General features: G+C 37.1%; 1 protein-coding gene across 1 annotated transcript; it reads right to left on the bottom strand.

Moving 5' to 3' along the window:
* Positions 1-212: 212 nt before the first annotated feature.
* Positions 213-23,383, bottom strand: RAD54B (RAD54 homolog B (S. cerevisiae)). Its single transcript, XM_010191384.1, has 12 exons — positions 23,187-23,383; positions 19,796-20,083; positions 17,108-17,270; positions 16,137-16,362; positions 11,162-11,369; positions 10,480-10,619; positions 9,600-9,890; positions 7,278-7,453; positions 4,827-5,088; positions 3,462-3,528; positions 2,953-3,153; positions 213-954 (listed from the first exon to the last, which is right to left on the bottom strand). The coding sequence occupies exons 1-12, from the start codon at positions 23,209-23,211 to the stop codon at positions 734-736; spliced, it is 2,268 nt and encodes a 755-aa protein (XP_010189686.1). The 5' UTR covers positions 23,212-23,383; the 3' UTR covers positions 213-733.
* Positions 23,384-24,990: the final 1,607 nt, after the last annotated feature.

A 24,990-nucleotide genomic window follows, 5' to 3' on the forward strand; every position in this document is an offset into this window, starting at 1 on the left:
CTCCACTGTACATAGGGTGAAGAACAGGCTCTTCAACAGCTAACCTAAAATGTCAAAGAATTAAACTCTACCTATTAGCACAGTTCTAATTGTTACCAAGAACACAATTTGCATGCCAACCATTCTCTCACTTTGGTTTTCATTATTTTCTGATGTCATTCAGCATTCAGAGTCAAAGGAAACTCAAAAAACCCTCTGAAATAAATGTGTGTGACCTCAGTGGCTACTGCTCCGAGTTTCATTAAATTGCAAATTCAAAGGAACAAACACCTATCTTGTTATAAAGCTGCAGTTATACAGATACATAACTTTTCACTGTTAAAAAAGAAAAATCCAACCAGACTCTTGTTAACAGCAGATACATATATATAGAATTGTCTAATCTTATAAAAGCTGGCTGAAGAGTTTCCAACTTAACAAGCAAGCATTATGATCAAATGAAAACTATAGAACAAATTAGACATACATAGGAATGTGCATAAAAACAATCTTACTACTTATGATATTAAAGGAACAGAAGAGTGGAAAGCAAAGTTATTTTTTTAAATCTGTATTATAATTATAGTAAGTCTGATTAACCTAGTAATAACTGCAACATCGTATAAACTCCAGGAATAACATTTACCCAGAAACCTCATCAGAAATACACAGAACTTTGCAAAAATAGCAAAAAGTAACTGCACATCAGTTGTTTGCTATACCAACAGTATAGGTAGGGACAGACACTGAAGTTTTATTTGGTGGGGGAAGTTGGACTGGTTACATTCTGAAAAATGAAAGTAACATTCTCTTTTATACTTTCAAGGAAAGGATCAGTCAGAGGCTGATGTTGCCCAGAGAAATGTTTCCATTGCATCAACTGTGACATGGAGAGCGGTTTCTTTGAATTAGGCTTCCCGTGGTTTTGTCCAAGCTGGCAACTTCTAGACACAGAAGGCTTTTCCAAGGAAGGATCTGAAAAAAATGATGCAGTAGACTAATCAGAGAAAACTAAGACAGAAGTTTTTAGTCTGAATCAATAAGCCAGCTGGTGATAACAAATGAGAGAAAATATAACAGCACCTATAATCCTTCTGTGTCAATGAAAACCAAACAAATGTATTAACAGTAAGAGGGGAAGGCTGTTACTTGCTCATTGATTGAAGTTATCAAAATCACCATACGCTAGCATAAAGACAAATCCTTTTACAAGTGGATGCGAAAGAAAATATCTCATCTGACAACTTCCTTTCTTCTGTCTTCTGTGATATTTGGGCTGCTCTCATACTTTAAATAAATCTGAATCTAGAAGTATGTTGCAGCAAAATTCATGGTAGCTTCTATTTCTTCCAGGAGGAGTTATTCCAACTAACTAAGAACTGTTTGAATAGCTATTTCATTGACTCAGCACACAAGAGCTGGATCTCCAGTACACTCCATACATCCAGATTATGACAAATTGCTCAATATATACAATATTGTATACTGTATATCACAGTAAGGAAAGGACTGTTCTCTGTGAAGCACAAAGAGAGGAATTCACTTTGGACAAAGGATTCTAAAGCACCGAAGAGCACCAGGTCATTGCAGGATATGTAGCACTTTGCTGGCTTCATGATTCATCTGATGCATGTGACAAATGAAGAAATCACTTCGCTGATTTTAACCAATAACTGCTGTCATGTTTAAAATATGTTGTCAAATATGTTCATAGCACTGTTATGTGCTCTTTAGGAAAGATCAATGACATGAGCAGCATGATGATTCAAAATACTCCTGAGTTTCTTAAACTTCTGGAGAGCCCATAAAGACACATATATGGAAGACTTTCCTTTTGACTGATCATGACACACATGATGCACATTTGCACTAGACTTGAAACAGACTTTACTGGCCAGAAGGAAATTTAGAAGAGATGCACTTCTCAAGTCTTTAGAGATTCTGCATTCCTAACTCCATAAATTAAATTACAATCAGGTAAAACAATAGGCTTACAGCTTTGTAGCTGATCTGAATAGCAAGCAACACATCTGCATGATCCATACACAATTAGTTGTTTCAAGACTCCTGTGGTTTCCTAAAGATGGCTCCACTATGAATGGACAACAGGAGCTTGGACAAGAATATCCAGTCTCACTGGTATATCTAAATAGGATCATTATGAAAAGCTCATACATGGTAAAGCCTGTATTATGTTGTTTGTCTCCTCTTTAGTTCATCATTTGAAAAGAAACATACCATGGCTTTAGACACTTTTAAGAAACTATATGAGCTATGAAAATTAAAGTGGATGGGATGTAAACGTAACTTACAATATTTTTTTATTATTGGTTTGTAATCCTGCTCCTAATTTAAACCTATATACCTATATGCAGCAATGTATTAAAACAATTTTGATATGCCAAAAGAACAAGAGAAACGGGTTCCTGTGGAAAGGGTAGATGCAAATATTTGCAACTTAGGTTGGGATTTGCTAGCGTTTCTCAAAAACCTATTTTAATCATTCTGCATCAGCTATAGCTAATTACTGTGAAATGAAGGGCTATATTCAGAGATCTGTCATATCATTATTGAAATCTTCATCTGGCACTGGCTGGTATACCTGTTCTCAGATAAACAGCTTTTGAACTAACCCTTATCAGATACTCATTACCGTCCTTGAATATTTAGAACTATAGCACCATATAATGTTGTCTGGTTGTAACAAATTACTAGTTGAGTTGGCCATAGCTAATTCAAGGAAGTAAGAGGCATGATACACAAATTGAGTTACTGAGTTTTTCCTCCTCTTCACCTTGGGAAGGGCTCCAGTAGATTAGAAAAAAACAGCCAATATCTGGAAGATCCCATAATGAACCTCATTACTTCAATCTTATTTAACTGAGCATCAGAATATTCTCCAGTGACAGACCACATATTCAGAATGGATGTACTTCCTCAGCCAAGGCCAGAGATAATGAAGAAGAAACTCACTTTGATAGTCTTTCTTTCCCATACAGTCGCATTCAAGCAAGTCATGGGTAACACAGCTGGAATTTTCATGAAGAGTGAAGAGATTTCTGAGGTCCTCAATGGAAAAATGGATGTGTTCAGATGTCTTGGAAAGGTCTACAACTGCCCCAGAAAGGTCCTGTTTGCTGATCTGTCTTTGATAAATCTTTTCTTCTATTGAGCCTGTATTGAAAGAAAAAATTAAAAAAGACACACTGAGATAGTTTTAGATCAGTACTTGTCAAGAAGAAAAGTCAAGTCTATTTCTTGACAACAATATTCAGAGGAAATAATAAACCACTATTTTCAGTTATTCAAGCAAAAGCAAAGGTAAATGAATCAATGCAATGTCTCTATTTTAACTGAATTCAGAATAAATAATATTTATTTATAAGAATTAATGAATTCAAAAAACACTCCCTCCTTTTCTTTTATGGACAAAATTTAAACAGCTGTCTCACTCTATGGTATGTTTGAGCACCATCTCTGACCTGTGGTTAGCAGTCTGTAGATGTGTACAGTGTGTCTCTGACCATCTCTCCACACCCTAGCCATTGCCTGCAGAAAAAGCAAAAAGATGAAGAGCATTAATAGCCTACTATACAATGGCATTTCAACTAGAACTTGGAGCCTCCACTGACCAAATTACCAGTTCTACCCAGCTCTTTCAAAAAGATGTTGCCCAAAGAAAACATTACTCAGTAACCGTCTTTGACTGCGTTTAAAAAAATCTTCTGGTATTAACTGTAAATTATTTTGAAAATATAATTTACTTTCTGCCATTTATGCTCCCCTTTCATTCTGTGAACTATAGTACGAAAGTAGGGGTTTCACTTCTTTCCTCCCAGAAATCCCCTCTTCATATTTGCTTTCCAAGCATTAGCAGCTGTTTAATATTTCAGAAATAGTCATCATTCTCTCCCATCTCCAAAACTGTTTTTTGCCACAGTACTTCTTTAAAAATGACTTTTTCATTTCTTTTAAAATTGTAAAAGTAGTGTCTCACACCCCCTTTATTTCTTAAACAAACAAAATGTAATTGAATACTGCTATATGATTTTTTTTCAAAAATATAAGTGCTACACCTACACACTGGGTGCAAGTATCTACAACACGGTTTGCGGTCTTTAGCAACTTGTAGCAATTTCGACTGATTTAGAAGACCGTTTCAAGCTATAGGACAAGTGACCACATGAAGGTACTATTTCACACTGGGAACAGGAGCAGGGCAAAGAATCAGAGCTTATTTCAGGTATTAAGCACACAGCATTGCTCTACAATAAAAAGTTTCTTACTGTGTTTATAAAAGACTTTATTAAATGTTATTGTTGACTATTTTAACTGAATACTCTTATGCCAACTAAATAATCCCATGAGTCCAACAGTGCCATTACATGAACAGCAAAGCACTGGCTTTGTTTTCTTTCTCTTGGCATCACTGCCATGAGATTTTCCCATTCTCTTAATTCTGACCAGAACCTCTCTCTTTTTCTCAGGTATTGCAAATCAACAGCAGCATCTGCTATGGAGCCTAAACAAGTTTTTCTTTTCTTTTTAGAAATACAGCAACTTTCCAGTTAAAGAGAGGTCAGGAGACAAAGGGGATACATGAAATCCCAGAATTTAGTATTTTCATTTTTTACTGCAAGGGGGCATCTAATGATCACAATATATATAATATGACAAAGAAATACTTCTTCTTTTCTTCTAAGAAAGAGGTTTTCTCCAGTATTGTCATTGTTCAGATGCAATGCGATAACTGGGTAGCGATAAGAGATGTAAAGGCAGGCATTTCAGAATCAATCAAGAAATCACTTGATTACCACCCTAATCCCCATGCACAGTTGTTATCAGACCTGAATATCCGTAGCTGGATTCCAGTCAATATCATACAGAATCAAATGAGATGCTCCAACCAGATTCAGTCCTACTCCGCCAGCCTTTGAACTCAGCAAAAAGATAAAAGCTGGACTGAATTTACTATTAAAAGTATCAACAATTTGTTGTCTCTGGGAGACAGGAGTATGTCCATCCAGTCTAGTATAAGAGTATCCATAACGCTTGCATGTCTCTTGTAATATATTTAATGTCTGAGTGTAATTGGACACCAGGACGACTCTGTCAAACAATAAAACAAAGTTATTTTATAATCTTAGACCTTGGTAAAGTTAAAGTCTAATAACAAATTACTGAAGGCATCTAAGAAAATGAAACCACAAGTCAAGCAAAAATTACACATCAACCTAAGGCTACTCATATTTCCTGAGAAATAAAACATTTCCTATTAATTTGAAGCACATACTAGATTTGGATGCATTATACCTACTGTCAAGCATTCACATGTTAAATAAGGAACATTCTCCTTTGCAACACTATTTGGATTAATGCACAGACTGCAGGGATCCAGAACCAATCACAGAGATACATTTTTAAAAATAATAAATCTCTAGTTATTCAAAATAGCTGTTGTTAAGGCAGCATTTGCAGAGGCTGCTGTAGCAACTAATAAATAATATATATGTGATTCTACTGACTAAAAAGCCACTGTGAACTTCTATAGACAACCTTGGAAAATTCTAAGAAATAAAATAATGGAAGTCAATAGGAAATCAGTGACTCTTTCCTATATCTTATGATTGAAAAGAACTGGGATGAAAGATGTTGAAAGATATCACAAACAACATAGTCTGGAGTTTTGGATTTGTTTTTTTAAGCAAAATCAGTCACCTGATCCTTTACACTAGACCCATACTATGTCAGTGATTTTTTTCTCTGAAATTTTGATTAAATAACTTTCAGAGTTCTGCAAATCCAGAATTTCTATCCTCCCAAATATTGAGGATTATTTTACTGAGAGGACAAAGCAAATTCTTTTGAATTTAAGCCATAAATAAAATGATAAGCACAGTTAGAGCATCTTCTGCTAGATCTTGTTTGGAGGTCTATTATAACTTAAACTAAATGTACAAAATTCCATCAAAGGTGCTCCATTTTTTAAAATAACTTTTGATTAAAAACAGGTACTGAAGAACTATCACATAATTTCAGGGAAAATTTGGTAAATTAACATTTTTAAAGTAGTTATTGTTTTAAAGTATTTTCATTATTATGGGTGACACTACAATCAAACATCCAAGACCTATTTATAAAGAATTTGCAAGATTGATTTTTTTGGTCAATCAACCCTAAATTCACACCTCTGTTTTTACTCAAAAATAGAATATAAGCTTTGTAAGAGGACTAGAATTGAGTCTTTATATAGCAAATACTAATGTGCACAGAGAAACAAAAGAAAAAAGAAATACGATCAGCACTGAAATAAAGCAACAAAACTTAAAGATGTAAAATAATGCCTCAACACCAGCCGTTAACTCAGTAGCTCCTATAGCACCAATACAGGGAAAGGTGCTTTTTGTTGATACCCCTGTTTTATTTTGACCTACAAGAAATAAATCCAGTACATTTAGATATTTAGCTGTCACTGGTTTCAATGGATGTCAGGCATACAAATTCCAATTCAGCTTTCTGATTTGTAAAGAGAGAGCATTTGGAACAAACAAATTCCATTACATCAGGGACAAGAGCTGTCCTGTTGCTTCCCGCTACTGAATTACAGCATGTCCTACTTAAGCATCAATTTAAATAAAAGTTAAATACTTCTGGAATAGCTGGGCTTTAAACCATAAATACATTTAAAAGTTATCATGGGATACAAGGTCATGGGAGACTTCCATGAATCAGCAACCCACAGTAACCAACCACGTGCATCCCATTACCCCTGACAAACAGAGGTTTTCCCACATGTCACTGGCATTGACCACAGGGGAAATAACCAGGTTCACCTGTTGAGGCTGGTTACCCTGAGCTGAAAAGGCAGAAAGGACTAAGTAGTTAAACATGATTAAAGAGGAAAGAATTTATAATCTAGTAATTAAAAACATTTTAGTGCAATTTAAAATATTTAATACATTAATACATCCCCTGAAGGAGATACAAAGTATTGGAAAGTCTTTGCAATTAAAGGCAGTATAGTACAGCGGCTGTAGAAAACTTAGTTGCTGGAACTCATTATGAAAAATACAAAGATTTTTATCTGGAAAAAACATGAATAGCCATTTTGAAAATTACATCAGCTGCAAATCCTAGTTTAGTCATTTAACAAGAGCGAGCCTGGAGTACAATGCATAAATGTGCTTGGTGCCTCTGCAAACAGCTGAAATGTCTTTATTTTTAATATTACATCCCAAAGCATTTGAAAAGTGAAATAATATCCCATTATCTCCTTTTTACCTTTCTTTCACACTTGCCTTTCAGAAGGGCTGAGCTCATGGATCGCTGCTAACAACTTCACCAGCACCTGCAATTTTCCTGAATCCATTTCAGATAAAGTATCCAAAGTATAATTTTGTGGAAAGACATCTATCAGACCTTCGTAGAGACTGGACTCATCGTGTTCATCAGACATAGGATCGCAGCTTTTTTCCTATTGAAAATAAAATGAGTCAAGCTCCATATCGCCCCTAATATGTTTTGGGGTTTTTTTTTAAGTTTGCTGTAAATTTCTTACAAAGACAAAAGGAGGCACCAAAAGCTGCCACAAGGTAGTGTACAATGTGAGCACGACAACCTCCCAAAACCGGATTGAAAGCACAGTTTTAAAATATTGACAGCATTTATTTTGGCTTACAACCTCTAATCTAAGATGCTGTTTGCAGCTGAGTAGGAAGTTCAAATCCTTAAAACTAAAAAATGTGTTTTACCTCTTCTTCTCTACTTAAACAACCACACAGATGTATACACACAGCAAAGCCATATCTAAAACTTGGGGGAAAAATCAATATCCTGTTTATGCTTTCTAAATGCCATAATACCTTAATATAGAACTTTCCAGTAATTTACTTTCTTTTTCTAGGAAGATGCTGTCATTAAGATTCAGTTATACAACTGGAAGTTAAGAAAAGCTAACAAGTAAAAATAATAAAATAGAAAAAACTCAGGTAATATTTTGCTGTAACTTGAAAATCAATGTTTCACAGGAAGGAAAAAGCCAAACTGCTCAAACACCAAAACCACAACAGTAATAAATGACTTGGACATACAGCCCTTTCCATCCCTAGAGCTTCTAACGGGTGACGCTTTCACATACAAAAAATTTGTAATGCTTATACTATGAAGTAAAGGCAATGAACTGTACTTGGCAGTGTTGAAAGTCACAGGGAGGTCTGTGCTGTGGACATTCCCACAAGTTATGAAGAACATCTTTGAAGAAAGATTTACACTTTCGCTCACCTTAGTTGGACTTTGACTAGTGGCTATAGAAGTTAATATTACCAAGTTCTAACCATCACAGTATTTACCTAGAGGAATGAGAGCATTTCTACAGAAATAACAGAGTGATATGATCCCAGAAGAAGTGGAAATGGAGACATCTGTTACCACTGACATCTTGAGCTTGCAGCTCCCAGTGTCACTGAGCTTGAGAGACTGAAATTACCATGTGGACAGGGAGGTTTCAGAGGAAACAGCAGAGTACACAGAATAATCTCTAGCTAACAGTGTTCTTTGTAAAATTCACATTTATATGTATTTTTACAAATATTCAGAGACAAGATTAAGAGAGAAAATACATGAAGAACAAGAAAATAACATAAGGCAATCGGAAACTGGTGAGATACCTTCCCTGAGTACATTCAGATTTCCTAACATTTATGTTTTGAAAGCAGATCTCCTAAAGCAAGTTGTATCATAGAATCATAGAAGCATTAAGGTTGGAAAAGTTCTCTAATATCATCAAGCCTACCTGTCAACCCAGCACCACCATGTCCACTAAACCATGTCCCGAAGTGCCTCATCTACTTGATTTTTAAACACCTCCAGGGATGGTGACGCCACCACTTCCCTGGGCAGCCTGTTCCAGTGCTTGACCACTCTGTCAGTAAAGAAATTTTTCCTAATATCCAATCTAAACCTCCCCTGGTGCAACTTGAGGCCATTTCCTCTTGTTCTACTGCTTGTCACTTGGGAGAAAAGACCAACCACTACCAACCTCCTCTCAGGTAGTTAGAGAGAGCAATAAGGTCTCCCCTCAGCTTCCTCTTCTCCAGAATAAACAATCCCAGTTCCCCTCAGCTGCTCCTCATAATTCTTGTGCTCCAGACCCTTCACCAGCTTTGTTGCCCTTCTCTGGACATGTTCCAGTAACTCAATGTCCTTCTTGCAGTGAGGGGCCCAAAACTGAACACAGTGTTTGAAGTGCAGCCCCCCCAGTGCCAAGTACAGGGGCACGATCACTTCCCTGGTCCTGCTGGCCACACTATTTCTGATACAAGCCAGGATGCTGTTGGCCTTCTTGGCCACCTGGGCACACTGTTGGCTCATGTTCAGCCAGCTCTAAACCAGTAGCCTCAGATCCTTTTCTCTCTGGCCGCTTTCCAGCCACTCTTCCCCAAGCCTGTAGTGCTGCTTGGTGGTGTTGTGACTGAAGTGCAGGACGTGTGAAGAAGAATGGTATGGGAATAGAGTATGGAAATGACCTTAAGTAACATGCACATTGACCACAACCTAGTTTTAGTGACCTTTGCCTGCTGAAATGACTAATTGCAGATACCCACCCCTATGCAAATAGATACCTTTATAGCTTTAAACAGAAGACATGGATGATTGCAAAGTTTTTTCAAAGCACCTATACAAATTAGGTGAGGACTGTTTTCTAGCCTGCCTTGTAGACAGGATCTAATAACTCCAGAACTAAGCAGTTTTCGATACAATTCAAGTTGCAGGGCTGTTGGTTGGCAGAAGATTATACTCTCCTTTTTGGGGGGCAGAAATTTGTTTATAACCTCTTGTGTCCTCCTAAGAATAAAGAGCCCAGTGAGGCGTGTGAGTTCAGCTGCTCTTTTTTCTCCCAATTCCTTTTCCTCCTAAAAGAACAAAGCATAAAATTAATTATAACTTTGCATTTCATAACAGTAATTTTCTGTATGGTTTTAATTAGGTAGTTAAAGAATATTTAAAATGTATGATATACTTTCTGACATGGGACTGCAATGATCGATTCTTCTCCAATTAGTACCACTGCATTAGCTTGTATGATTCTTCTCCAATTAGTACCACCAGCACTCTAGGTCTGGTTTTTAAAGTCTAATACAAAGGAAGATAAATGTCCCAGAAGATACCCAAGGCTCAAATTATTTTCCAGAATTTCTTGACTGATGCAATAAAACCGTGTTGATTTTGCAGTACCGTGGAGAAACTAAGAATGAATAAAGTACTGTTGTATGGTAATTTGCATGGCATTTTTGGGAATGCAAGGTGTTGGAAGAACAATTTTTGACTAATAATTAATAGGCAATTGAAATGCTGTGATGTCAACCTGCACGTATTTCTCCAACTCCCTCTGGAAAACAACTGATTTTGTTTCAAACAGGAAGGTCAACTTTATTTTATTCCATAGAAAGCAAATTTTACAGTGCAGTCTACTCTATAATGGCTTTTTTAAAAATAATATACCTTTGTTGCTGAAGGTTCTCTAGACCTGACAATTGGTTCCTCATATATCTTTCTATACGTGGATAAAGAACCAAGTATTCCTGGATTCACAAACTCTATTAATGCATAAAATTCTTGCAAGTCATTTTGGATTGGAGTACCTGGAAAGAAAAAAAATAAATTCTGCATTCTGTAACTTTGTCTTGAAAATTATAGAAGTACAATCATTGAATGCAGGGTTTAATGTTGACAGTGTATCCTGAGAACAGATGCTTTGTTTCAATGTATATTACTCAGAGTACTGAATTAATGTAGAACTTTATCATGATTAATAAACTACTGTCCCCTAACTAAACAGACCACACATCGAGTAGTTTTGACAAAGGAATTTGAAAGACAAGTTCTAAATAAATTTTATTAAATAACAACAAAGGATAACAATGAGAGTATGTAAACAGAGTCCTGATTCCCTCAGAGATTTTCCCAGGCTTGCCGTCTGTCCCTGAAGTTAGACAAAGTTTGCATATATTAAAAAAAAAAAAAATTGAAATAATCTGTTTATACAAGACCCCAGATATGTGCATTTAATACCCATTGCCCAAATTTATACTATGCTCCTGCCATACTTACAATAGATTTTTCCTTTACTCCAACCTAATACTATTACCATGGGTAAATATAAAAAGTAACTACAGATACTAACCAGTAAGGATAATTCTCCTCTCACAGGGAAGACTAGTGAGGGCTGTAGTTGTCTTAATAGAGCTATTTTTCAGACGATGTCCTTCGTCACAGATTAGGAGGTTAAATTCTATAGCCTGAATTTGATCCAAAGATCGCAGTAGCATCTCGTAACTTATTATCAAAACTGAATAAAGTGGAGAACTGATGAATTCTTCGACTTTGTGGTCCTACAGGTATAAAGGAATATACATCATACAACTATTTCTTTTGAGAGCACTCATCATATCCCTTAAATATCCAGAGTCTACAGACATTCTTCTAACATGACATAAATCATTTACTCTTTTCTCCATGAGTTTAGATTATTGATTCTTTCCTAATTTGCAAAGGAAATACAGGATATGATACAGCAATTCAGAGTTACCACCACATTAAAATAAAATTTATTATTCTATTACGCCTTCAAATCCTTTGAGACACATTACCGTGAAGGTGAAAAGCACAGGCTCCCTGTAACAGCTTCCCAGCCTTGGCATTTAGGTAAGCTTGAAATGAATAATTAAAGCCAAGATAACGAAGAGGCATAAGTAGCTGCTTGTACATTCACTTTGGGATCTCAAGCAGCAGGGTGCAGCAATGTTGGCCCAGTGGCAAGTTACCACATTCCACAAGCCTAAAATTTCTCATGTAGTTTTGAATTGAATATGGTATTAACTTTGTTGCAAGCCTTTAACATTGACAGGTGTGCCAACAGGTATGGGTAGCCTGGGACTCAGAAAATAGTCCATGACTAGCCCCAAAAACCATGCCTGCCTATTGATAAATAAATGCAATTGGTTTCTAAAGCCTATATTAGTGGACAGACAAGAACTCTTTCACCCTTATACCCTTCAAATCCTTTTACATCAATAGACATCAAGACATTTGTTGAACTCCCAAATAAAAGAACCAGAACTAAGTCAACTTGTTTATTACCAAATGTGTCAATGAGGAAAACCAACAAGAGCTGCCCCTATGATACGGCTTGAGTCTGAACAGGACTTGTGCAGTTCCAGACCTTGGAGACAAAACAGCTTTAAAAAGAGACAAATTAAAAAGTCACTGTAATGTGATGGGCAGCTTCTTTCAAGTTTCCTAGAAATAGTTACATTTCTATACAGACTTGTGGATGTACTAGGATTGCTTACTTGTCTTGCAATTTTGCAAAAACAAATGGGAAAATTTACTGTGGGCACATCCCTTACCTTTCCACTTAGCTCCTATTTCCTGATGGTGTTCACTAACTAAGCAGGCTATGGGCCCAGCTAACAAGCTGAAGAACCTCTCTAATTGTGAAAGCACATCAAGCTAGACCCTCAGAAGGTATTTTTTATTTCCAAACAAGATCAGTTTCCAAACACAGACAACTAAGTCTGGAGCCAGATGGTGTAATACACTGTAAAAGCAGTACCACTTAATTATCACAACCTTTAGAGCCTCCTAGCAGGTGATTCAGATGAATCTATGGGCCAAATCTGGCACATTAATCTCACAAAGTACTTTGTGGTAGATCAGCCCCCACGTGCTGCTTACAAAGTGGCCCAGCACACATCGGAGGAAGCAAGGAGTAGTGAGGAGCAGGTAACAAGGGCAGGAACCGATTTCCCCAGTTATTTGGATGGGGCCCAAGCATTCCTCTTGTTTCCATGCCTGCAGTTAACTGCCAGTTTTCTGGCCAGTATTTTTACTGCCAGTTTACAAATACGAGCAGAAAATTTCTCCGCACAGGAAGAGAGAGACAGAGGAGCCTTTAGGCAACACCCAATGCTGTTCCTGCTCCACACTGCAGCCCTGAAGACAGATGCAGTGCCTCTTCTCTTGGGATAGTCAAGTATCAGATGATGCACAGGGTTCAGAAATAATTTTTTTTTCCTACACTTTCTGGGTGTGAGATGAAACTACAGGGAAAGTGGTGGGGGCCCTGGGGAACTGCCCCAACATCCCTCCCCTGGTAAACCATTGATTCTTCTGGACCTCTTAAAAAATGCAGCAGAGTCCTGACATATTATAAGCCCCCTGCAGCCAAATGTAATATATTGACTGCTGTATATAATAGCAGCAGTAGATGATGGACTAAAAATTGAAATAAATTTACAAGCTAATTTCAAGTAATTAATTTATCCTCTTAACTGGGTGCAAGATATGTATGTACTATAGCCTCCATTTTCACAATTAACAAAGTGACTTGACAGGTTTAAGTGAATTGCCCAAAGCTACATATGGAGAAATTGTCAATCAGTATTAGAGCTCCATGATGTCCCAGACTTACTCTTTGAACAGACTCTGCTTTGCAGTAGTACAAATCTAATATAACCAGTGAAGTGTAAACTAAAAAATGCTGAATCATGAAGTGATGTAAACCTTGTATTAATTAATTCTCCAGATATTTTGACTTAAAAAACAAACCAAAACAACGCCAGCAGAAGTGATACTTTGCAAACAGATAAAGAAACTATTCTCTCAAATACATCTGAAATGCTGATAACACAGATTAACGAGACCTAAATGCAACCTTTGTGGGGACGCTTTCATTTTAAAAGCAATGTCCTCTACATGACATTTGCATTTAAACAGAAGTGGGCTGTAATCACATTTTAAAAGTACATAATGTCCTGGTTTTTCGACGAGTCTGTTACTGAAGGGTTAGGATCAGTTTGCCATGTTTCAGCATGAAACCAAGGAAAACATGCCTAACACATTTTTAAAAATCTGCCAGCTCTTTGAATGTATTCCTTATAGGCAAGAATAGAAAAAAAACCTTTGAGACAAGCTCTTCCTTTTAAGTTATACTGTAGAAATAACAATATGGTAATTGCTGTTTCTCCAGAGAAGATAGACAGTAAATTATTTTGAAATACCTCATTATACCCCAGGCAAGTCATATTGTGTCTTCCTTTCGCATGACAATATATTCCTTGCTATTTGAGAACACAGTCTTAAAAGCTGCTGACTGTCCTCAATCCAAATGGCTCCAATGAGATGGGTATGAATAATAGTTATTTAAATTAAAAGAAAATGAAAGCTACTGTCATTTTGGGTCATAGCAACTGTCAGCAAATTCAGGGTTTCTCCTCCCAACATTATTCATAAAAACTGCAAGAAAACGTTCAATTATTTCTAACTACCTTTACAGGCAAAATGTAGCCATACTGTATTTTGCCTTGTATCCATTTCTTTGAGAAAATTCCATAATTCTTACCCTACCTCTATTACAATACAGTTCCTGACAAGTCAGTTTGCTTCATTTCCACATCTTGAAACAAGTAACTACAAAAAGCAAATGATGCAAAGAGCACCTATTACACGTGGATTGTCCTCAGTGGAAGATGAGCAGACTCAGTAATTTCAAGGGTTTGACAGTAAGGAGTGGAACTCAAAGGAATAATTACTGTTACAAAATTTTGTACACTCTATGAAAAAGTTTAAAAACAGCTCGAAAATTTCCATTTCATCTGAAATATTCACTTTTCCATAGAGACAATAAGGATAATGCAAGAAACTAAAATATGGTTGATACAAAATTTGGGTCTTCTTCAGAATAAAGTACTATTTGTTTCTTTATTTTTTTAGATTAAAAAATAACTTTGGAAAATAAATATCTTAATCTTTGTTGCAAGCACCAATGCAGATAATATAAGTTCTCCACTTCCTCCCACTGGCACAACTTAAAAATATATAGGAGCAAGGAAAAAGTAGGGGTGTGGCAGATTGCTGAAGGTACATATAGAAACCACAGTTTGCTAAACAACTTCCCTTTCCTTTCCGCTATGAATGCTCACTCCATATGGACATGAGGACCAGACGTCTTAGGGAAAGAAATACTGGATGGTTAATTATAAAAAGCAGAGCTTGAATATGAAAGCTTCAGAAGTGTTAATGAAAGCATGAGCAAGTCTCCTGTTCACAGCTTCACAAATGCCAGTCTTGAGGGGACACAACCTTCTGAGATATTCAGCCAAGCTTAATGGGAAAATATACATGGCAAGAAAGCCTTATGGGATAACCAGAGAAAGAGATGTCTCTCCTCCAGAAAAAGCTCTCAGTCAGTGATACTACAGCATCACTCCTTGAACTCCTCTGCCGTTTACTTTGCCAGGTGCTTTCCTGTCTGATGTGGTCAGTAAAGACCACTGAAGCATAGAGTCTGCACTACAACTCTTAGCCTTCGCAGTAAGGGACTGAGAGAGTCTTGTGCTTCAAAACCAAAGGCAAAAGCCCTAAAGGTATACCAAGGAGATTAAAAGATGAAATAATTCGTCAGCACATTGATTCATCCAGGTCCTACAGGAACTTGGGAGTGTCATTACCAGTGGGAACAGCTCCACTATAGGAAGGACAGGGATAAGAATCATCATCTTCTTTATTAAGATCTGTACTTGTCTGCTTTCTTCTAGATATTCACATTATCTAACACTGAGCCTCTAGGCTTTGTAACTCATGAGACACTAAATTATCCCTACATAAACCTAATTCTTGACAAAGACAGCAAAGGGAATAACCTTCTGAAGTAACCTGAAACAGATGAAAGAAAGAGGAAATAGTTTTCAGTACAGAACAAAAGCAGCTACCACAGAAACGGAGTACAAGTCAGTCAAGGTAGATACTCTGGTACATAAAGCAGGGAAGACGTGCACTTTGATAGATGGCAGAAAACTCTTCCTTAAACTGAAGAGGCACATGGAGGAGCATGTCACCTTTTACATCTTCAAAGGTGAAGCCTGAGGAAAGATAAGACAGACGTATGCTACAGAGGCAGGTGAGCTTGAGTTATGACACGGTTACTGACAGCTACATGTCCATACAGACAACTACCTGAAGGAGAAATAAAGGACTACAAATAAATACCAATAGAGAATTACTAGATTTGGTCTCTGGTTAATAAAAAAAAGGGGGAGGGAAAATTCCTATATTCTGAGTCAAATATGACCTAAACCTTTTTTGGAAATAAATCTTACCTGATCAACTGTAAAGACTTTGATCCTTTCACTTCCCAGCCATTTCTGAAATTCTTTTTTCCAGTTTTTTACCAGACTCCCAGGGGTGACAATTAGTGCTCGCTTTAGTACAGGTTTGCATCCATAGACCCCTTGACGCAGAAGTGTCCAGACAAGTGCAATGCATTGCAATGTTTTTCCTAAGCCCATTTCATCAGCAAGAATAGCTCCAAATCTGCCACTAACTCTGTAAGATATAATTAGGCAGTGGTTAACATTTAAAAAGACATATCTATAATTATTTACAACTGGTTTAGGGAATCACTTCTTGTGGCTGCTTTCTGAAATATAAAGAACCTATTTATAATTATTATGCTCTACTGTAGGTTTTCATTCAGTTACATCAGAAGACCTTACAGTGAAATTCTTTGTTTTCTAGATTAATTCTAGATTAATTAGTCCTCTAAAACCAAATACTTTAAATCTTCTTTTTAGAATTAGAATTTAAATATTCAATAAAATATTAAAATATTATTTAATGTTTTTAAAACTTGGATATACCGCAAGGAATCTATGACTTAAGAAAACACTTTTGAAAATAGTACTGTATTTTTTCCAACAGGTCGGTATAAGAGCTTCTTTATTCTAAATGCCTGAATTATAAATTATATGAATAATTATGAATTATAAATCCCAGAAAGCAGTGTGCTTTAGCATGGGTTAGACTGTATCCATCTTTGTAAGACTTGGTATTTGCAGTAGGACTGCCAGGCCTTTTGCTGCACTAGCTTCTCATCACATCTGGCAGAGTCACAGCAAGCAGAATGCTACATACAGGTCAGGAAAAACTTGTGCAACCTTTACTGGGGAAAAATATTAATATTAATTGATTGAACAACTGCTCAAATCGCCTCATTCAAATTGTCTAATTTTGAACATGGACATGAAAATATTACAGGTTTTTAAAGCCAAAAGGATAATGATCATCTTACCTCATTCCCATTACACATTCATATAGAAATAAAATTCCTTCTTTCTGATGTGGTCGGAGATTATTCGCAATGTAAGGATCCACCACTACATCCACCATAGGTAAACCCGCCTTATTGAACATCCACTGATGACTTGCACTTGGTCTTGGCATAACTAGAGAATCTTGAAGTTCAAAACATATGCAAGTATTGCACAAAAACATTATCTTTAGTCTGCTAGCAAAGGATATTATTTCTCTAACTCAGCTACAGAATAAAGTCAATGATCTAATGACTGCTAAAAATACTGTTTAATATATTGACAGAGCGTCTAGATAGACTTCTAAAGAAAAAAAAATCATTTTGCAGAAGTTTCCCAAATAGTCTGCACATTTGTCAAAGGTAAAGGTGACAAACTGAGAAATCCGAGTAATTTTTTTAATGATGAGCTAAAACTGCCTACCAAATAAATGTTGCAAGATGACTATGAATGCATAGAGGTAAACCAGAAGAAGTTCTAAAAGGCTTTTTAACGGAAAGTTTAAGAAAAAGAACATAAACAATGACCTACATAAAGTCTAGAAACAACATTTCAAGGGAATATTCTTGTAGCTGCCCAGAAAGACTTCTCTGCCTGAGAAACAGAGCTAAAAAGACAACAATTTGTTAAAAAAATAAATAAGGAAGGACTGAGAGTGAGCTGACAAAGGCTGCCACAGTGCATGAATAAAAGAAGTTGACAGGTTTGAAGGCATACAGAGGTAAAGGAGCATGAAGTATTGGGATATATCCTTTGGCTATATCTAAATAACAATTTTGCTTGCCATAATTCGTTCACAAACTCTCAACATCATAATTTTGCTAGACAATATCCATTCTGGGTTGCTTATATTGGTGCTACTAGTTGTATTATCAGGGGACAGAATGAGAAAGCAATTTAGAGCTGCTGTTGGTGTTATGTCACTAGAGCAGATCTATACCGTTACTTTATTCATGGGAATAGGTTGGTTGATGGTTTGTAACAGTCAGAGATATTTTGTTTCATACTGACAAAGGCCTGAGTTCCGATAGATTACATCAAATTGCATGCCTATATATGTAAGAGCTAGTGGTGACAAAAAGATAATTTTTCTGACAGATTTTGCAGCCTCAGAGATGAGGAAGAAACAAGGCTTAGATGAGCAATGGACTAAAAGCTTAGAAATCATACACAGAAGATGTGGCTTTACATCTCTGTCACTGTGCTCTGTTCTGCTGAGCACAAGGAAAAATGGCTTTCCATTTTGAAGAAGATGCATTTTAATGACTACTGGTATAGATCTCAACATTAAAAGCTGTGAATGCTCCAGTCCCAAGGTCCTGGTCTAGGAAAGTATCTCCATTACTTCTGAAAGAGTTTATGCAGCAAGGTGTTAAATAAACTGGTGATTCTCCTGTGTGAACACCACCAATGACTAAGAGTCCAAACTACTGATGTGTTGAGGGCTCTCCATATCAGGCAGTTGAGGGAAATCTCATAGGAGGGACTCAAATTCACCAGATGAAAAAGGAGACAAAGAACTAGAATAAACAATAGCTTTTAGACAGACCAGTGCAAAAACAACAAAGAAGTTAATCTGAGTGCTGAATATCTCAGGTCTTTGCCAGATTGTAGGTTAGGAAGCTAACGTAGTATCATCTTGCAACCACAGGAATATTCTTAAATACAACATAATCAAGTTGAATTCAGACCAGAAGCTGGTGTTAATAAGGCTACTCTTACAAAAGGGCCAGTGATACCACTAATTACCACTTTGTTGGGATTTCACTGTTTATGTACACGGCAGCCAGGTAACAGCTTTGAAAAGCCCCATAGTATCACGATATGAAGAAAGAAGCAGGATGGAGGTATAACTATAAGAAGAATGTAGAACAAACTTGGATTTTTTAAAAATATGCATTTCTTTGCTTAGTAACACTTTTTAAAGCTCCTTTTTATCTTCCATCTCAAAGATAGAGCCATCGGCAGAATACAGCTCCTAAATGGTTTGTTACTGACAGACAAAAGAGCACTTCTCCTTTAGATAAGAAACACCACTTCCTGCAGCCATCAGATGTTTTCAGGATCGCTCTTATACAACTGCTTAACCAGCCTGTTTCTACGCAATTTGTGAACCCTCATGGCTCTTCAGCACATGGTACTTCTGGCATTATAAAACAAACCTCCTATTACAAAATGTATCCAGTTGAGTTTGGGCAGTGTAGCAACACTCACTGGCTGTGAAGGATCGAGAGCTGTCAGAAGCAATTCTTTGAATCTGGCTTAATCTCTCTATTAGTGATCCTTCACTGTCATTACTGTGCTGCCATATTATGTCAGTGCTTCACTGCCCCCAGTGGGAAGCTGGAGCTCTTCTACAACTTTTAGACTGTGTCAGACTGTTTCTCTGATCAATATACTCATTTTTCTTGGCAGAACTCTCAGAAACCACTCTAACTTGTTTCTATAGCCACCTGTAACAACTACAGGAAACTTTATGCAGTGCAGAGCACTTCACTCATTAAAAACACACATGATAGACATGTAAAAGACATTTCCTGATAGAAAGACTAGTACTGTATGTCAGAAATACTTTAGTAATACAGTGTGGAACAAGAAAACTCTGGTTACACATTCAACTTTTTGAGAGCCAGAGGATATTTAAAGAAACTTAAAAATCTGAATCTTACTTGAAACATTCGGATCGTGGCGAGGTTTGCAGCTTTGAGAATCTTTGAGCATATTCTTTTCAGTATTGGATTGACAGACACTTTTGAATGGTTTACAGAATGGTTTCATATTAGTTTGAGATAAAGCAGTTGGGACTGTGTCATGAGTCCCTATTCCAGCCTGAAAACACCTGCCACTGGTAAAGTCATCTGCTGAAATTACACCCATCACTTCAATTTCTTTTCCTCCGACCATCAGTGTTTGGCCTTCATCAAGATTGTCTAGCTCTTTAGATTTATATCCAGTACCTAAAATAATATAAAAATTCAGCAATTAGGTCAACAAACAAAACAAATAAAACTTCATTAACGTCTATACTCCTCTGCAGGAAGAAAAAACAAAACTATCAACAGCTATTTGATTCCTAAGCATTTGAACTGTTACACATATGAACTCATAAAGCCTCCTTAACAGAGCTTGACATTTCAGTGCTAATAATCAGAATTAGATACCAGAATATGTAAGCAAATACTCTATCATCATCATCCACAACCAGTTCTACTGAATGTCAAATATTCATTTAAGGGAATTCTCAAAAACCAGACCCATATTATAAAATCAAGCAGCTTGCTTTAGTTTTAAACTTGCTCAAAACTAATGATCATTCTGAGTCCTTTTTCCTTCCTTTCATTCCCTGACATGGACACCACTAGCCCCTCTTGCTGTTGATACAGACAAGAATATTCTACTTTTAAAACAATTCCCAATTAGCTTTTTACAATTAAGACTAATATGCACCTGAAATCTTTATTTCTAAATATACATTCCTCTGAAACATATATGCCTGATTTTTGCCAGCATTTATCAAACAACTCAATAGTTTGCTCATTCAAAAACCTATCAGGGAGCCGATGCATTTTCTGTGCCCCTTCAGAGACTCTATCTGGTGGGCATTCTCAGAGCACCTGCCACATACTATTTGTTTCACTACAAAATACATCTGCAGCTACCACTTTCCTTTAAGATAAAGATGTAGGAGAGTGGTGGTTCTTTCTTTTAAATGGCATTCTAGTGGTTCATGCTCACACATAAGAAACGGGAGACACATATAGGTTATTTTCCTAACTCAGGGAGGTCAAAGCCACATCTCTACCTCAAAATTAGAAGCAGGAACGTTCTTTACCCCAGTTGCTGAATTTGTGCAACTTTGAATAAATGGGTTTGGATCCTTAGTTGGGCCAAAAAAAGAAAAAGCATGGCTGTGCAGACCAGCAGTTAAAGCATTCACCTGCAAAAGAGGCAAAACTCCCCCAGGTTTTACACACATTTTATTCAACAAACACTACATATAAAGACTGCTGGGAGCTGTTGGCAAAGCTCAGGTCTCCCACTTCTAGGAATGAGCCTTTCTCAAAGGGCTGGAAGGCAAAGATCTGGATTTGAATTCCTTTAAGAGATAAATTTCTGTTTCACAGTCTAAGCAAGTGCTGAAAAGTAGTCTAGCCAAATGAGAGCTATTTTTCTTCTCCTCCTCTAAATTAATGCAAAAACAGTGACCCTTGTCTGGGACTTGAAAGAAGAACATTTGCTTTCAGGAAAGACCTGAAGATGCCAGAACACAAAAGAACGCACATGCCTTCCCAAATGAGGTGCCTTCCCAAATGAGGTGCCTGAGAGGGCACTTATGACCTCTCCTTTGCTCTGTATTTTTGTTTTCTGTTACTGTCTCTGCATAGCTCCAAGCTGAGCACACTGAATACAGGTGCATCCCTGCACAGGATCTTTTGGATTCTGGTCTGAAGAGTCTTAATTCTAAGACAGGATGGGCTTTAAGCACAGATGGGAACGGCAAAAAGCGAACCTACAAAGCTCAAATGGTTATGCAGCTGCCAGAAATAACTGTTTCTGTAACATACAGCAAGCTACAAGCACTTCCCCAGGTCTTTGTAACACATTATTAAGGAATTAGGACATCTGCAGTGGAGAAAAGCAAGATATTCTGCTGCCTCGAAAACAAGCTATAGCCCATACTGGTTTTAAGTTCCCATGCCCCTTCTTAGATCCAGCCCTGGTATGCCTAATTAAGAAATTAAAAATCTTCTTTGCCCTTTTCTTCCCATTTAAAAGTAATAAACTTGGATGCTCACTCACATTCACTGTATATTTTCTAGTACTAAATGCAGTTTTGGAGGTAACTAGCAGACCTTCCCTTCTCACTCAATGGGCTTGTAGAATAATTTCAGTAATTTAAAATTTAACTGCTTAAATTGGTCAATTGATGATTTTCTTAAATCAACGAGCACTGAAAGCAACTCTGAATATGCAAGTTAGCACTAATGACATTGGTATCATTGTGTTCTCTGACACCATCAACCACAGTAAAAAGACTTTTACCTGCGAAAATCAGAATATTCATTTTTCTATTGTGTTTTCTGCTAATTCAAGACGACAGGACTTGAGAAAAACACAAGAACAACACAGGGTGGTGGCAGACGCATTCCAGGCATTGCTCTCTTTCTCTCTGCCTTTTTCAAGAACAAGCAAGTCTGTACATATATTGCTTTGCTATAAATAAATTCAAATCAACTTCTAAGTCACAGATTTGCAAATCAAAACTGCCTGGTCCTAACAAGACTCACAATGTCATCATTGTAACAAAAGAGCAGAGAAGCCATCTCAGCCCTAAAATCAGTCAAATTATGTTTTGTAGCAACACTGTCCATCCTACTCCCTTACAAAGTATCTTTGGCTCAGTTAGCAAAGTTAATTCTTGCTTTGCTTTCAGTAAAAAATGACTGCTTCAAGTTCACTGCAGCCTATAGTTTGCAAGTCTTATTTTTAACTCCAGTATCAACCCAAACTGAGTCTTACAGCAGCAGCTGCTGCTGCTAAAACTCCAAGACTAAAAATTGCTACACAGTTGACTTTGGCTTGGCTGGAAAATGTTGCTGTTTGCTTGTCTTTCCATCAAAGATATCTTTAGCTGTTTGGCTGAAAAGCTCAGATCCAACCTCTGACATTCCTGGTTGCCACACTGGAATAGCTACAAGAAACTTACCTGTGTATTTTTCTCTAATTTTAACGCCTACTCCAATGCAATATGTGAGCAATCAAAATCAACTTCTCATCCCTCATTTGGCATCTCTGCTGAATTAGTACAGCCGTTCACTTCCAGATCCTCTCCTTGGACTAGCATGTGGTGTTTCTGTGAATAACGTTATTCAGCCTCCCCCATGCATCTGCCTTATATGTATGAAAGATAAAAGCTTTCTTGCAGTCTTACCACCACCACCCCAAAACTCCCTGATTTTTCATCCTGTGGTTGAACTCTAAATTATCTAAAGGGCTGCCTCTGGTATTCAAAGCACAAGAAATTTAAGCCAGTTGTTCACTTGCACAAATCTACAGTACCTCTTCCAATGTCTTTGCCTTCCATATCTTTCAATATTACTGACTTTCCTTTTGTAATAAGAACAGCATCGCCTTCCCACTTCTTGTGCTTTTTCTTTGATGCCTTACACCACACAACACTGAAATATTTTGCAAGGCAGTCAGGTTCTTCCTGAGCTGCTTCTTCCTTTGCTGTCCCTGATGTTGGCAAATGCAGTGCATCTAAAAGAGAAAAAAAATAACAAAGAATATCTCAGGTTCTCTTGATGAAGCGTACAGTCATTTGCATTACAAACAAATCGAGGACAATCTATGCATTTCATCTTATATAAGTAAAGTGCTGTATTTCCTGTCCTGGGCTGTTTATGGTAAGTTTGGACTGAGATAGAACAGCACATAAGGACTCATCCTGAAATAGGAACCATTACACTGTTTCTGGAAAGTATGCACTTTCAGAAAAAGCACATTATTTGGTACATTAGTGAGCTCCTGATTTGACAAGATGATGAGAGTGGAGCAAGAATAAAAGGAAAGGCTGGAAAAAAAACAAAAGAGAAATAACCACAGGAGAAAATGAAAACAAGGCCCTGGTGAGGCAGCACTGGGCAATGTTCTGGAAACAAGGACAGGAACACAGAGCTCAGGAAAGGGAGCAAAGGAGGCCAGGAACCAGATCTGAGGATGAAGTCATTAGTACTTGCTTGCATAATAACTACAATTGTAATAATGCAAAAGATTGTTTCAACTCCTTTCTTTATACCCTTTAAAAATAAGTAATTGTGCACATCTTGAAACAGACCATCATTTGAGCTTGCAGCAACTCAAATGTTGTTACTAGGCTTGCACTGATTTAGATTTGTCAGCAGTCACCTAATTATAAGTGCCATGGATGTATTAATAGGAAATATTTAGGTTAAGAAATCATAATAGCACAGACAGCAGTTGATTATACTATTGATTAGGAATAAATACATGCTTTCAAGAGTTAGCGATCTGACATAAGTAACGGTAGATAAGTCCCCAGCATTACCTAAAGGAATATCTGTAGCATTTATTTTCCGCACTTGCAGAGTTTCAAAGGGAGAATCAGACTAATTTTCATTAAAATACCCTTGCATGCTGGTTAAAGGCTTAAATCGGTTTGCTCCTTTGATTCCATCTGGGATTCAACATTACACAAATCTGTTACAAAAAAGTGCTTATGCCACAGCCAAGCCTTTCCAAAATTTCCAAGTGTGCTGGTATTTAAAGAATAAGTGGCCAAACTTTTGCTTACAATAATGGTTCAATAAAGAGGCAACTTTATCACTTCTACATCAAGTCTACATATTCTTAACACTGCAAAACACTCATAGTTTACGTGCCTAAAATGAGTGCCACTTTTCAGACTAACATTTACTGAAAAGGTATTATCTAAATGAAAAATGCAATATTTATTGAATAAAATTTTCTTCCGAAAGCTCTCAAAAGTTTTGTTGTCTGTATAAAACTCTATGCTAAGACAATGCACAACGTAGATAGGATTTTCCATAGGCAAATGTTTTCTGAGGGCATTAGCCAACATCTGTAGTGCTTCATGCAACAGATGCCTCCATCTCCAGGGGGTAACAGAGCAGCTCCTGAACACTGGCACACCACAGAGGGACGAGGAAACAGCACAGAGCACCCGTTTTTGAAATGTAGGGGATTTCTTGCAAATGAAACCTGGGAAGTGAGCTGGAGAGCAAGAATAAATCCACGCAGTTTTGCAAAAAAGTACAAGGGCTCCATTGGATCTTCAGTAATCACAAGTGACAAGATTTGGAGGAACAAAGGGAGGAAGAGA

Source organism: Mesitornis unicolor, unplaced genomic scaffold, assembly GCF_000695765.1.
Source record: "Mesitornis unicolor isolate BGI_N332 unplaced genomic scaffold, ASM69576v1 scaffold15969, whole genome shotgun sequence".
NCBI lineage: Eukaryota > Metazoa > Chordata > Aves > Mesitornithiformes > Mesitornithidae > Mesitornis > Mesitornis unicolor.